General features: G+C 32.4%; 2 protein-coding genes across 3 annotated transcripts; one reads left to right on the top strand and one right to left on the bottom strand.

The window, feature by feature from the left end:
- Positions 1 to 264: 264 nt before the first annotated feature.
- On the bottom strand, positions 265 to 6405 carry LOC126972585 (DNA-directed RNA polymerase III subunit RPC6). Of its 2 annotated transcripts, XM_050819441.1 has the most exons (5): positions 6243 to 6401; positions 5908 to 6126; positions 5492 to 5696; positions 5135 to 5386; positions 265 to 521 (listed from the first exon to the last, which is right to left on the bottom strand). In XM_050819441.1, the coding sequence occupies exons 2-5, from the start codon at positions 6102 to 6104 to the stop codon at positions 282 to 284; spliced, it is 894 nt and encodes a 297-aa protein (XP_050675398.1). In that variant the 5' UTR covers positions 6105 to 6126; positions 6243 to 6401; the 3' UTR covers positions 265 to 281. The 2 variants fall into 2 exon arrangements, with proteins under 2 accessions (XP_050675398.1, XP_050675397.1); XM_050819440.1 differs by having other exon boundaries at positions 5908 to 6405.
- A 955-nt stretch (positions 6406 to 7360) lies between these two features.
- LOC126972584 (CDAN1-interacting nuclease 1) lies at positions 7361 to 12250 on the top strand. Its single transcript, XM_050819439.1, has 5 exons — positions 7361 to 7562; positions 7679 to 7831; positions 9120 to 9261; positions 10255 to 10304; positions 11847 to 12250. The coding sequence occupies exons 1-5, from the start codon at positions 7438 to 7440 to the stop codon at positions 12223 to 12225; spliced, it is 849 nt and encodes a 282-aa protein (XP_050675396.1). The 5' UTR covers positions 7361 to 7437; the 3' UTR covers positions 12226 to 12250.
- Positions 12251 to 12615: the final 365 nt, after the last annotated feature.

Genomic DNA, 12615 nt, shown 5'->3' with positions numbered 1-12615 from the left:
GGAATACCTAAGCTATATATAGTTAATAAGTTAAATATATGCAGGCTAGGAATAGTGCTAGCAAAACATATAAGCTCATTATTATAATATTTTAACAGCATTTTATACTATATTTTTTGCAAATATATTAAATATAATATTATTATATCTCATATTTGAGCAGTTCGAAAAAGCATATTAGGTTTATTCTCATTGAGGTCCTCTGCGATCAGGCGCTCTAAGATTAAAGTTGAAATAGGTAAGGAAAATAAATAAAATAATACATTACTTATATTGATAATCTATTGTTCTAACCATTCACTCATATATTTACAGTCTTTAGGTGTAATAAGACCTGTTGAAAAACACTTATGTATAAGTGGGCACAGTCCACATGGAACCTGGACTAGACCCGGAGGAGGGATCAGTGTTTCAATTGCCCTGTACACTCTACTTCCATCTGGATACAGCGTACTTTCAGCTTTACCATCATAAATCAATGTGTTTAAAATTGTTACAACATCTTCCACTTCTAGTTTGACCTAAAAAATTGTGTTTCATACAGTATTGGGTGACATTAACTTGAAATGAATGAAACGGATAAAGCTCTGTTCAAACTGGGGTGAATAACGCGCGGGACGCGTCTTAGAGCAATTCGCTCGCTCGCTTAAGGCTGATTTACACGTATCAAGTTGACTAAAAATTTACTAAATTTTAACTTAATTTTAAGTGACTTAACCCGTGTAAATTTAGTAAGAAGTTGCAAGTTAAAATTTAGTTGCAAGTAAACAAGGTAGAATAGAATTTTGTCTATTTTTCGGTTAAGTTGGTGGGCGTGGCTAATCACTTGACACGTTTGGACAGGCAAAATTTAGTTAAATTTAAGTGAAAAGCATAAGCTGGCGGAGTGATTGCAACGTAGTTCCTTACTTAATTTATAAATAAAAATCTTTCGAAAATGTCGAAGTGGACGGAAGACACAAAGTTCATTGAAGAATACATAAAGGACGATTGTTTATGGAATATTAAAAGCTTAAATTACAGAAATAAGCAAGCAAAACAACATCGTCTTGCCGCTATAGCGTCAGCCATGGCGATTGCAAATTTTGGTGTTAAAGAAGTTGAAACAAAATAAAGAGTATTAGATCAACATATTACATATCTTGAGCGAATAAATGAGTTTAACTAGTTATTTAGTATTTTTACGTGTAAACGGTTACCTAAAATTAAGTCGCTTGAAATTTAGTTAAGACTTGGCAACTTAAAACGTGTAAATCAGCCATTAGCCTCTCAAACTGACGCGACTTCCCGCGTGTCATTTTTGGTTGTTCAGTGGAGAAACATCGTGCATTGCGAGATTAAACAATCCCGCCGGGCGTCCTGCTCTTGTTTCGCTTCAACTTGAGCGACTACTCGCGTCAATTTGAACACGCCCATACAAGTTAGCTGACACAATCGGCGCGATCGACTTCCGTCCCGCGTCCCGCGCGATAGTAGCCTCAGTTTGAACAGAGCTTAACACTATTGTTATTAACAGACCTGCCTGCTGGGGCCAACCAAGAGGTAATCAGCATGCGCATTATTTATAAAACACTTTAATAAAGATTAGAACGCGTGTTTTTGTAACTGTGTTTTTACATTTGATTTTGCGTAAAAGTTACATTATTATTATTTTAGTTAAACCGAATTTCGTGACCTTTCTAGAGCGCGGACAGGGCCGTGAGAATCCCTTAGAAAACGCTGACAATTACACGCGTTTATATTTAAAAAGTGTTTTATCATTAATCAAAGAAAATACTATGTGCACCTTAGATTAAGGTTTGGTCTCCGCTGCACTCCAAATAGATACCGCACTACCTAAGAACAGTAGCTTTTTCATTGCGGCAACTATTAGATGCTTGTGTGCGTGGCATCTTGACACTCAATGGCATCTTTCAAATTTTTAAACATACGCTTTGCGTATTATTGCATTGAAATTAATAAAATCCAAAATACTTACTGATGATATGTGATCCCAATGTCTTTCTTATTTTCACAATTTTAATACGCAACCCGGCATTTTAGTTTCAATTATTAGCAAAGTTTGACATGTGGCACGTCAATGTCACACATAGGTGGAGACTGGCTTGAGTACGCCTACTTGGGCGTAGTATGCTGCCTATATTAGCTGCCGCACTTTGCGATTATGACTGCGGTATCTAGGTGTAGCGCAGCGAAGACCAATCCCTAATCTTAAGATGTGCACATTATTTACGGCCGTTTTCAATAGCCTATCTATCCTTAGTTTAACTTACTAGAGGTAGACAAATCTATCCTTTTACGCTTACTTACATTTCAATAACCTAGCGACAGATAGCATTGGACTATAACAAATAACAAACTATATTGGACATAACTATGGATAGATATGATCTTGTCATTAAACGGTGATAGCACTCTATCCGTAACTAGAGACACGTTACTGAAAACGGCCGTTATTAAATTTCAGGTGACAAAGGAACTGATTAATGTCACAACATATTTTTTCTTTAATTTAACCCATATGTAAACAGAGGTAGGTAGGTAAAAATACTTAATACTGAACTAATCCTAGATTTTACATTAATAATTGCGAATTTTCTAGACGTTGAGCTTCCTTGATGTCAACATACTCACATTAATAATGCACACATAGTGGTATGTGTGTGTTCAGTTGCTGCAAAAAGATAGCAGTGGCACTGGTGCAGAATCCACTTTTGAACATCTGTGTAATTTCATACCACAATTTTATGATAATTCTTCTTGTAACAAGATTATAAAAACTTGCGTTCATAGTAAAAATTTCTCTTTTCAGAAGTACAGTAAAGACTCTATTTTCCGGACCTCATTGATATGGATTCGCGATTATCATTAAAGCCAACCATGAGTTTAATATATATTTAAGCAACTATTGTATAATAAGGGGTATTAAAATTGATAATTGATAACATTATCAAACCCACATTCGTGTTTTAATACCACCCACATGGTGTGACAATAGTATCACATGAGTGTTTTAAAACCTAATTATCAACAGTTTCATACAACACTTTAGCTACACCGAAAATATGAATCCTCTCAAAGATTCTGAAACAGTTAGCTTACTGCTAATATTAAAAAAGCTAGTCCTAGTAACCATTACATCATTCAAACGAGTGTTGTAATGTTGTACTGAATTTCATTACAACACTCGTTTGGATGATGTAATGTTTATTAGGTCAAGGGTGTAGATAAACAAGGTTAACGAAATTGTTTAAGACACTGCTTACAAGTGGACAGCAGGAAGTACAACATGAAACATGTGCCTCTTGGGACACCCGACAGAAGTGATAACTTAAATAATATAAGTTGAACTATTTATTATTGAAATTTTTTAACTTGAGGAAAGCTTAGTTTATTACTAAAATTTTATGTATGTAACTATATAAATATGATAATGTAAGGAAAGCTTAAATATTTATAAAATCTTTTATTGACTATGAAATATTTTTTATTCTTAGTTACAATTCTTGAAAATGTACATTACAATTTTGTGTATGTACATTATTAGTATCATTATTTAATCCTATAAGAGTGACAATCGGTTAGAGTGAGAGAGGAGGATCCTGCCTAATGCTGACGTATGCGTCAAAGAAAGGAAAGACAGACAGGCTGGCGCCGTAACGCGTTACGTTACGAAGCGGTATAGCTTTTTATAAGAAGTTATTACTTCAAAAATTGTTATATAGCAGGATGGAAAAAAACTGTTTTAGTCAAGTGACGCATATCAATTTTTTTACCGCATTATACTGCAGTGACAATTCAAATTAATATTTGAAAGATTTGAAGAATATTATTTTAACAACTTGAGAAAATAATTGTTAAAAATTGTACTTCAATTTGTATTTATGTTGTATGAACACCTAACATTGTGTACCTATGTGGGTGTACCTGTGAAGAAAAAAGTTTAGAACTAACCTCTATTTTGAGCAATTCACACACACTAACACAAAGTGTCATACAAATCGCGAGTGTAAGACATGGCTTGTCGCTCACACTAAACTAATATTCCTAGACTGTTTTTATCGGTTTTCTACCAGCATGAGACTTATCTAGACATATAAATTATGTATCTACAAAAATCACTTTTCTACAAATATTCAATTATCAAAATGGGTCATAGGAACAAATGGTCCGGATAATCGAGTTAGTACTGTATATAATATAATGTACCTAATTTTTTCACTAATTAATTATATTAAATCCAATAAAGTTTTAAATAATTTAAGCCACTACTTAAAACTGTTAGCTGGTTGCTTAGTATTTTAGTTTATTTTCAATTAAATTCAATAATTGAAACCAGGATGAAATGGCTTTTTTTTGATCTGCTTAGAACAAGATTTTTTACTGACTACCTAAATCTGATTTGTTAACTGCTCATGCAGCCATTATACATAATTTAAATTACCTATTTGAACATTTTGTCATTCTTATATGTCTGCCTAATTTTTACTGCCAATCTTATTAAAATACATGTACTACACAACCATATTATCTCTGGACCTCGCTGGAAGCCCCCTTCCATTCCCTTTTCACCACTTAGCGGTCGTACTGTTGAGTCAGTATGATTTGCAGTTTTACCATTAGGTACATGTCATATCATATTTTCGCACTATCGCTGCTTAGTTTTTGAAGTTTTCATTGTTACGTTTTGACTGTTCTGTTTCAATAAGTGCTGCCAGAAGGAAATACATTTTTACTTAGACCAGAATCTTTCATTGATTTATCCAAATAATAATAATCAGCATCAAAACACAACACCTTCACGTCAATCTATAATATTGAAAAAATAGAATGTTGTTTAATTATTAATCATAATATCCCAGTGACACTTGTTTTGCACACCGTAACAAAGAGATAATGTAACCGGGTAGTATTTCGTTGTTTTTTATACGTAACAAAACACCAATAAACAACAGTCACTTTTAATCAGTGCCTATAAATTGCATAGACATAAAAGAAAACCAATGTTAAAAAGGCACACTAGGATTCACAAATCTTTTCACCTTTCTTATTTTAGTCTAGCATTACAAACTCTAATCAATTCGCAATTAATTTGCCTTCCATAGTATTATTACAAATATTATTTCATACATACTTTGCTTATGCCCAGATCCGTAATATATTTCTGTACTTCTGCCGCAGTTGCATAAGATTGTGTTCTTCCGACAATTGGTCCTCTTGGATTATTTCTTATTTTGTCTGCTCTTTGTTGCAGAAATTTCAAACATTGCCTGTTCAAAACATCTACAAACTCTGATTCAAAATCTTGATCTTGGTACCAAGCTCCTCCTGATATAGATCTGTCTGGCTCTAAATTGTACAACATATAAACCTTCTTTTTAGATGCCTATGAGAAGTGAGAAAACTGTTACGATACAATAAACATCAACATCCACATTTTGCATAATTTCATTAATATAATATATAATTAATTGGGCAATAAATTACTTACATTGACCGATTTAACAGCTTTAATAATTTTTTTACTCTCCAATGACTTCAAGATTTTTGTGAGTTGAGTTATGGGAAGATTGGACTGATTTCTTATATCCCTTATCCAGATGCCTTTATTAGCAGCTTCCTCAATTAGGCCAAACACAATTTTTTCCTCATTGTCAGAACCCTTTATAATTTGCTTAGAATCTTTATTTTTTAACCTTAATTAGAATAAATAAAATTTTAATAAAATATAACAACACTCATTCTCACTGGACATACAATAATAATGGCTACAGCTGTGACTTCAAGTAATAACTACTAAACATGTAAATTCAATAAATTCTTATCTTAAGACTGAATTGTAACCAAAAGATAAAAACAATAGGTTTACTTTCCAATCCTATATTAATTGTAAATAGCTTATCTTACTTGTATATCAATGTTCCTCCTTGATTAAACAAATCAAAATAACCCTGTTGTAGCAATTTATTTATAGCAGCAACTAGTTCTGCTGATGATAGTTCTGGGACTGCTGCAGCCATGTCCTTATCAGATATGCCTTTAGGATTTTTCAATGCTGCATTTAAAATTCTTTCTGTTACATCATCAGTCTTGTTTTCAGTCATAGTGAATTTCTATGCTTCAAGGCTTTAAAAGCATAGAACAGAAAAAAATAGGTTATTTGATAATCACCACTATTCCCCTAAAGTTATGTATTAAAATTCAATAATTAAATCTTAAATTAAAACGTCCAGAATACTGACTCTTGAATAGGATTGTTATTATTTTCTTTAAACCATAAATTAATTTAAGCCCACTTCATTCCCAAGAAGTAAGAATGAATGACGAAAAAACCAGTAGGTAGCAACTGGCAGCGACCCTATAGTTGGAAAGTGGTCGGAATCGGAAATGTAGAAGGTAAGTAATTCGAGATCAAAAATGTAAACAATTAAATGTCACTGTCAAAAATGACAATTCAGAGATTATCAACATTTTTCTAGGTAGTTTCATTATAAACTCATTTTGATTCATAAAACACAAATACATAAAAAGGATTGTGTGGTTTTATGAAACCACGGTAAAAGTGATGGAGAAAAATGATAAAGTGATTTTTTACGATGCGCGCGCACACCGACACATGAATCGAGAAGTTAGTTCTAGGTGGCATGAAAATCGATAACTATGTTCAAGTTGTGTATTCTAGTATTTTTAGAACACGTGTTTCGTAACAGTAGAATTACTCAGGAAGACTTTAGGATTTCTTTTTATTTTTAAATTTTATTCGTCTTTTTTTAAAACTGATAAAAAATTCAGATTAAACATTAAAGAACTAAATTATAATAACTTGCCCTTATATTTCCACTTTGTAACACATATAACCCTAAAAAAGCTTCCAGGAAAAAATCACAGTTATAAAGTTGAATAAAAATTTGATAACTGTATCAAATTTTTATTTGAAACTCGGAAAGCGTACTGACGCTATTATTAATTTAATAAGGGTATTCTAAACTAAGATTTACAGCTATTTGTAACTATTATAAATAGAGATTGTATCAAGTAACTTAAAAAAGTTAATTTTCTCAGTAAAATCTTTTGTTTCTGTAAAACATGGGTTTAAACTGATAGGAGAAGCCAAAATATACACGGACTTAATTTAAAGAAAACGCCCATTTGTAAATAAAAAAATATATTTTTTGTTATGAATCAAAAATCTTAGAACAATGTTTTTTTTTGTTAATTACTTTAGTTAATCTTTGAAATTGCAAATAACAGTTATTTTCTCTGTTTTGTCGTTTTTACAGTGACATAAGACTTAAAGGTCTCGTTACCAGGCCATAAAATCAAAAAAAAATATTACAGTGACATTTCTTTGTTTACATTTTTCATTTTGAATTTTGATCTCGAATTATACATTTCGGGCTTTGTTTATTAATTGATATTGAATAATAACTAAGAGCCATGCTAGACGAAACTGAGGTGAAACCTATGTCTTATAAAGTATATGCCTCAATCATAGGAGAGTTCAATAAATTAACGTCATATAGTCGTAAAGCAGAAAATGAATTGCGGAAGAAATTTGCAGAGTAAGTCCCCATAGAAATCGTAATAACCCTTATAATAAATAATTCATAATAATCGAATCTTACAAATAAAATGCCGATAATGTGAATGTGAGGTTTTTGTATTGGTTATTTTTTAGTATTCCATCAGCAACATTGGGAAGTATTATATCGTCCTTGGTTCAAAGAGCTATGAAACAATGTTACAGAAAATCTCCTATTATATCAAGCAGGTATTATGAGTTCTATGAAGAAATTACAAAGGTCGAACATGGAGATGATGTTATGTTACGGTATGTTTAAACTGTTGAAGTGTGTAGCCATAACCATACAATATAATGTTTCTGTATTTAAATTTCTTAAATTATTTATTATTTAATTGGTAGTATATATACTATAGAAATAAATGAAATGTTACTCAGTGCTTATTAGCGTTCTACAGTTGAAAGAACTTTTGATTAAAGTAGGTCTAGTTGTTTTTTGAGTTTTTCATTATAAACAAATAAATGTATGTAATCATCAGCCCAGTAATTGGATGTAGTTCCTGAAAAACATTCCAAGCCACATACTTCACATTTTACAGAATTTGTGTTTAAAGTTTTATAAATATTGGTGTATTCCATACATGTGGGATGGGTTACTAAGGCATTTAAAGAATTACAGTAGGGCTGCCATTTTTTGTCAGTCTGTTAATATGAATCACATGACCAATTTTATTGTTCTTAACTAAATTTCGACATGATTGTGGTTTACATTCAATTTCACTAGCTAAAACTAAAGAGTACTCTACTCTTAAATCTGAAATACAATACTCTTGCATACTTCTGCTTCAAGGCAGAAAAAGATGCCACTAGCTGCCATTGTCTCACTTAATTTTTGGGTTAATAGGGTTTCAAATATTACCTAGATGGTGTTGAATGGGAACCCTTATTATGTAATAATTACTTAAAAAGCATGCTTATATATATTTGTTTAAAAAAATTAAATTGAATTTAACTTAATTAATTTAGCAGTTTTGCCTGTTGTGTAAATAGGATTTTAAAAATTTTTCACTCTTAACAAATTATTCTAGTAATCACTTTATCAAATGACATTCAATTTACCTAAAAGCTGTTTTATAGTTATTGAAACTAAATGGAAATAGAAGATTACCTGCCTGCACAAGCAAAGATTACAAAAACACTAAAAATTATAATATAAACTTATATATATACTAGCTGACCCGACACATGTTGTTCTATAGATAATAAAAAAAATACTGTTTTATAGGAATTTGCCAATTATATTTCAAAACATCAAGAATTATTTCGTAAAAAATGCTCCCTATTGTTATTATGAAATTGTTGTCACACCGTGTGTCACTTAATTCTCTCATAGAAAATATCCATAGAACACAAATATTGAAAATAAAAATAATTATAGGACCCAATAAAAATAAAAACTATTCTATCTCTCAAGTTGGACCAAACTACACTCCATGAAGTAATCCCCATTAAAATCCGTTCATTAGGAGTCCATCACGGACAAACAATGTGTCACATAATTTATATATAATAAGATGAGGTTATATTTAATTTCCAGGCTTGCCGATAGTCAAGGTATCAGTCCAGCCCTGTATATTAGATCATTACTTCAAAATGTTTATACCACTTCAATGGTCAAAAAATGTTTGAAAGACAGTACCCTTATCAAAGACAAGGACTTAGCTTATCAGGTGTTTTTGGTGAGTTTCATTAAAGCATGAACATAATGGAGAGGGCTATGCTCTGAGTATCCCTGCGGGATCGAATCAAAAATGTAGGAGAACCAAAGTTATCAACATAGCTCATATAATTGCGAAACTGAAGTGGCAGTGGGTAGGGCACATTGTTTGACAGATAGATGGTCGTTGGGGCAGTGAAGTCCTCGAATGGCGACCACATACCGGAAGACGTAGTGTTGATAGGCCCCACAAGATGGACATGGTTAAGATCGCTAGAATATGTTTGATGAGGGCAGTGCAGAACCAATTGTCATGGAAATCTTTGGGGGAGGCCTTTGTCCAGCAGTGGATGTCTTGACGGCTGATGATGATGAACATAAATGATTTTTAAATATAAAATTTATTTACAGTGTGTGTGGATTGATTCAGCTACTGTACTCAAAAACTCATAATTTACTTATTAATTTTACATCTACTTTTTTGACTTACTTATGTAAGGTGTTGAGTATTTGACATATGAGTATTTCTGTTGCATCACTTTACACATATTGTAACTAAAATGATATGTTAAATGATTTATATAAATGTTGATTTAAAAGAGTGGTAAAGAGTTTCTTGCCACTTCTTCTCATTAAAGCTCAACCCATTCCGAAAGGCAAAACTTGCCTCATCTTTTCATTGGTAACCTACATACTTATGCTCATTTGTAAAAGGGTTTGCTTCTCTGTTATGTTAAATTGCAGTGTTAGATTATAAGGTGGTCCAATTTACCCTCTTTTATGAAAGTCATAAGTACCATCTTAATACAGGCAAAGAAACAAATATCACTTATTAATTTAGGTCAAACACTTACATTAAGTGAATTGCTGAAATTGCATTTCCATTAAGCAAAATGTGACCTTATTGAAACTGCAATTGTAAATTTTAAGCTGACAGTAAAATGACAATATATATTGAGGACTTAGCCTTAATGTTACTATAATATGTAGATCTTATACATTTTTATGTTTCCAGGGAATGATGAATGACAATCAATACAGTCCATATGCTGATATTATTAAACAGTAAGTAAATAATAGAAACAAACTGTGCTATATAATTTGTTATTTGTTTAAAAGTGATATATATACCTCACTTCTGGGATTAATTAATAAACTGTTTAGATTTAAAATAGTGACATCTTAAGTCAATTTGATAATATGCAATCATTGGGGTTGATCAGGTTATCAACTGTAAAGTAGATCCTGTAGATGGAGCCACAACCTGAGAGTTGAACAAGACATACCAAGATTTATGAACCATATGTCATTCGAACAGTTGGCTCAGTTTGAAGAGCACTTGGACGGAGCCGCACAGGTCGCGAGTTCGAATCCCGTATCATTCATTAATTTCAATTCCAAATTTAATTAGTGTTAAATAAGTTAGTATCTGTTGAATCTAGGCATATTAAATTCAACAATCGGATAAAGACTTCGTTCATAAGGTGCCCGCTTAAGAATGGGTACTGGAGATCCATAGGTACCATCAGTGCCAATGCCTACTCTAGGAGATAGGCGGTATGTAATAGATCAACTGTTAAATTGCATGAGATTTGAACAGTTTAAACAATCTTAAAGAAATCGAGATGATAAAAATTAATTCAACAAAAGTTTGAAACCTTTCAACTTTGCTTCAACTGGCTTGATAAATAAATTTTAACTTTCAGAACTTGTTGACACTTAACTTCAATTTAGTTATTGCTTTTCTATTTAGTTATGTGTGTTTCATGTGTTTTTTTAATGGATGATCTTATAATAATATAATCACTATTTTTCGTCATAAATAACCCATAACCTGATTCCTGCCGCCGAATTCCACCTTCGCACGACACGCCACCAGTTAGGATATCATGCCCACGATTTGGATGTGTGGCGGTCCTCCATTGTGCGGTTTTCAAGGAGCTTTCTTCCACGTACTACAAAGCTTTGGAATGAGCTTCCTAGTGCGGTGTTTCCGGGACGATACGACATGGGTACCTTCAAAAAAAGCACCTTCCGTAAAGGCCGGCAACGCTCCTGTGATTCCTCTGGTGTTGCAAGAGATTGTTGGCGGCAGTGATCACTTAACAACAGGTGACCCGTACGCTCGTATGTCCTCCTATTCCATAAAAAAAAATATCTTCCCAATTATCTATTTTATGTCCCATTAGTTCTTAGTTTTCTACAATGATAGCCACTAATATCGAACCAATTTTAAGTGCACTTATATAAAAGTTTATATAAAATTCCAATTAAAATTATTATCTAAAATTACAACTTAAAATTAATTTCATATTACTGAAGATGTTGGAATGATGTGTATGGGTATCCATCCAGTGTGTTAAAAATTTTTTTCTTAAGAAAAGTGACAAAACGAGCCAGATATTTACCTGATGGTGCTGCTCAGTATTCTTGATTGTATTCAGTGAGACATGAGATGTTGATGGTTGTCTCATTTGCAATGCTTACTGCTAAAAAGGCATTGCTGTTGTATCCACCTAGGCAAAATGTGCAAACCTCTCAATGGTAGAAGTAAAGGGGAATGTTGTATCAAATCTAATATTTTAAAGAAACACACTGTATTTACAGGTCCATTGGTCTGGAATATGAACTCCGATTGGAAAGAGAGCTTAAATTATTGAATATAACATTTTCTGATGAAAACATCTTGCGAAGCAGAGGATATGACAAGACTCCAGATTTCAAACTGGATGTTCCAATAGCAGTGGATGGCTTTGTTGTAAACTGGATTGAGAGCAAAGCCCTCTTTGGTGATATGGAGACCCATTTAGGCTATCTTAAAGATCAATTAATTTGTTATTGGAATAGATTTGGACCAGGCCTGGTAATTTACTGGTTTGGATACTTGGAGACACTTAATAATACACCGGAAGTGAATAACATGTTCATACTTAGAACTAAATTTCCGGAAAAGGCTAACATCACTCAATACAAGATAGAATTATAAATAAAACATATTGTAGTTGTTCTAATGGAAATTTTTATTTTATATTAAGGCATAAAAGGCATTTATTTTCTCAAAATTGATTCCTTTAGAATTCTTTTTGATTTCATTTCATATACTACTACCGCTTCGGATACAAATGGCGCTCTGAGAGAGAAGAAGCGGCGCAAGAAACTCTCCCAGCATTCTTTTTTTGCGCTCTTTTCAATAAAAACATACAATATTGTACAGTAATTTCTATCACTATAAAATAATCACAATCTAGTCCCAGGCTGTCCGATCATTTAGATATTCATTAGTGGAGTAATAGGATTTACAACAGAGCCATTTTTTTATAAAACATTTTAATTTATTCATAGATAATGCCTGAACAGTGGCTGGGACTTTATTATA

Source organism: Leptidea sinapis, chromosome 26 (assembly GCF_905404315.1).
Source record: "Leptidea sinapis chromosome 26, ilLepSina1.1, whole genome shotgun sequence".
Taxonomy (NCBI): domain Eukaryota; kingdom Metazoa; phylum Arthropoda; class Insecta; order Lepidoptera; family Pieridae; genus Leptidea; species Leptidea sinapis.
Note: the sequence above shows the minus strand (reverse complement) of the source record. Positions and strands in the feature narration are given on the sequence as shown.

What these genes read in the sequence shown, in the direction of transcription:
- LOC126972585 (XM_050819440.1), bottom strand. Translation starts at nt 6,104, where the DNA reads ATGACTGAAAACAAGACTGATGATGTAACAGAAAGAATTTTAAATGCA. An exon ending in AAGCTGTTAAATCGGTCAAT is followed by an intron (nt 5,387 to 5,491) that starts GTAAGTAATTTA and finishes CACTTCTCATAG; the next exon opens with GCATCTAAAAAGAAGGTTTA. An exon ending in CGGATCTGGGCATAAGCAAA is followed by an intron (nt 522 to 5,134) that starts GTATGTATGAAA and finishes ACAATTTTTTAG; the next exon opens with GTCAAACTAGAAGTGGAAGA.
- LOC126972584 (XM_050819439.1), top strand. Translation starts at nt 7,438, where the DNA reads ATGCTAGACGAAACTGAGGTGAAACCTATGTCTTATAAAGTATATGCC. An exon ending in TTGCGGAAGAAATTTGCAGA is followed by an intron (nt 7,563 to 7,678) that starts GTAAGTCCCCAT and finishes GTTATTTTTTAG; the next exon opens with TATTCCATCAGCAACATTGG. An exon ending in TAGCTTATCAGGTGTTTTTG is followed by an intron (nt 9,262 to 10,254) that starts GTGAGTTTCATT and finishes TTATGTTTCCAG; the next exon opens with GGAATGATGAATGACAATCA.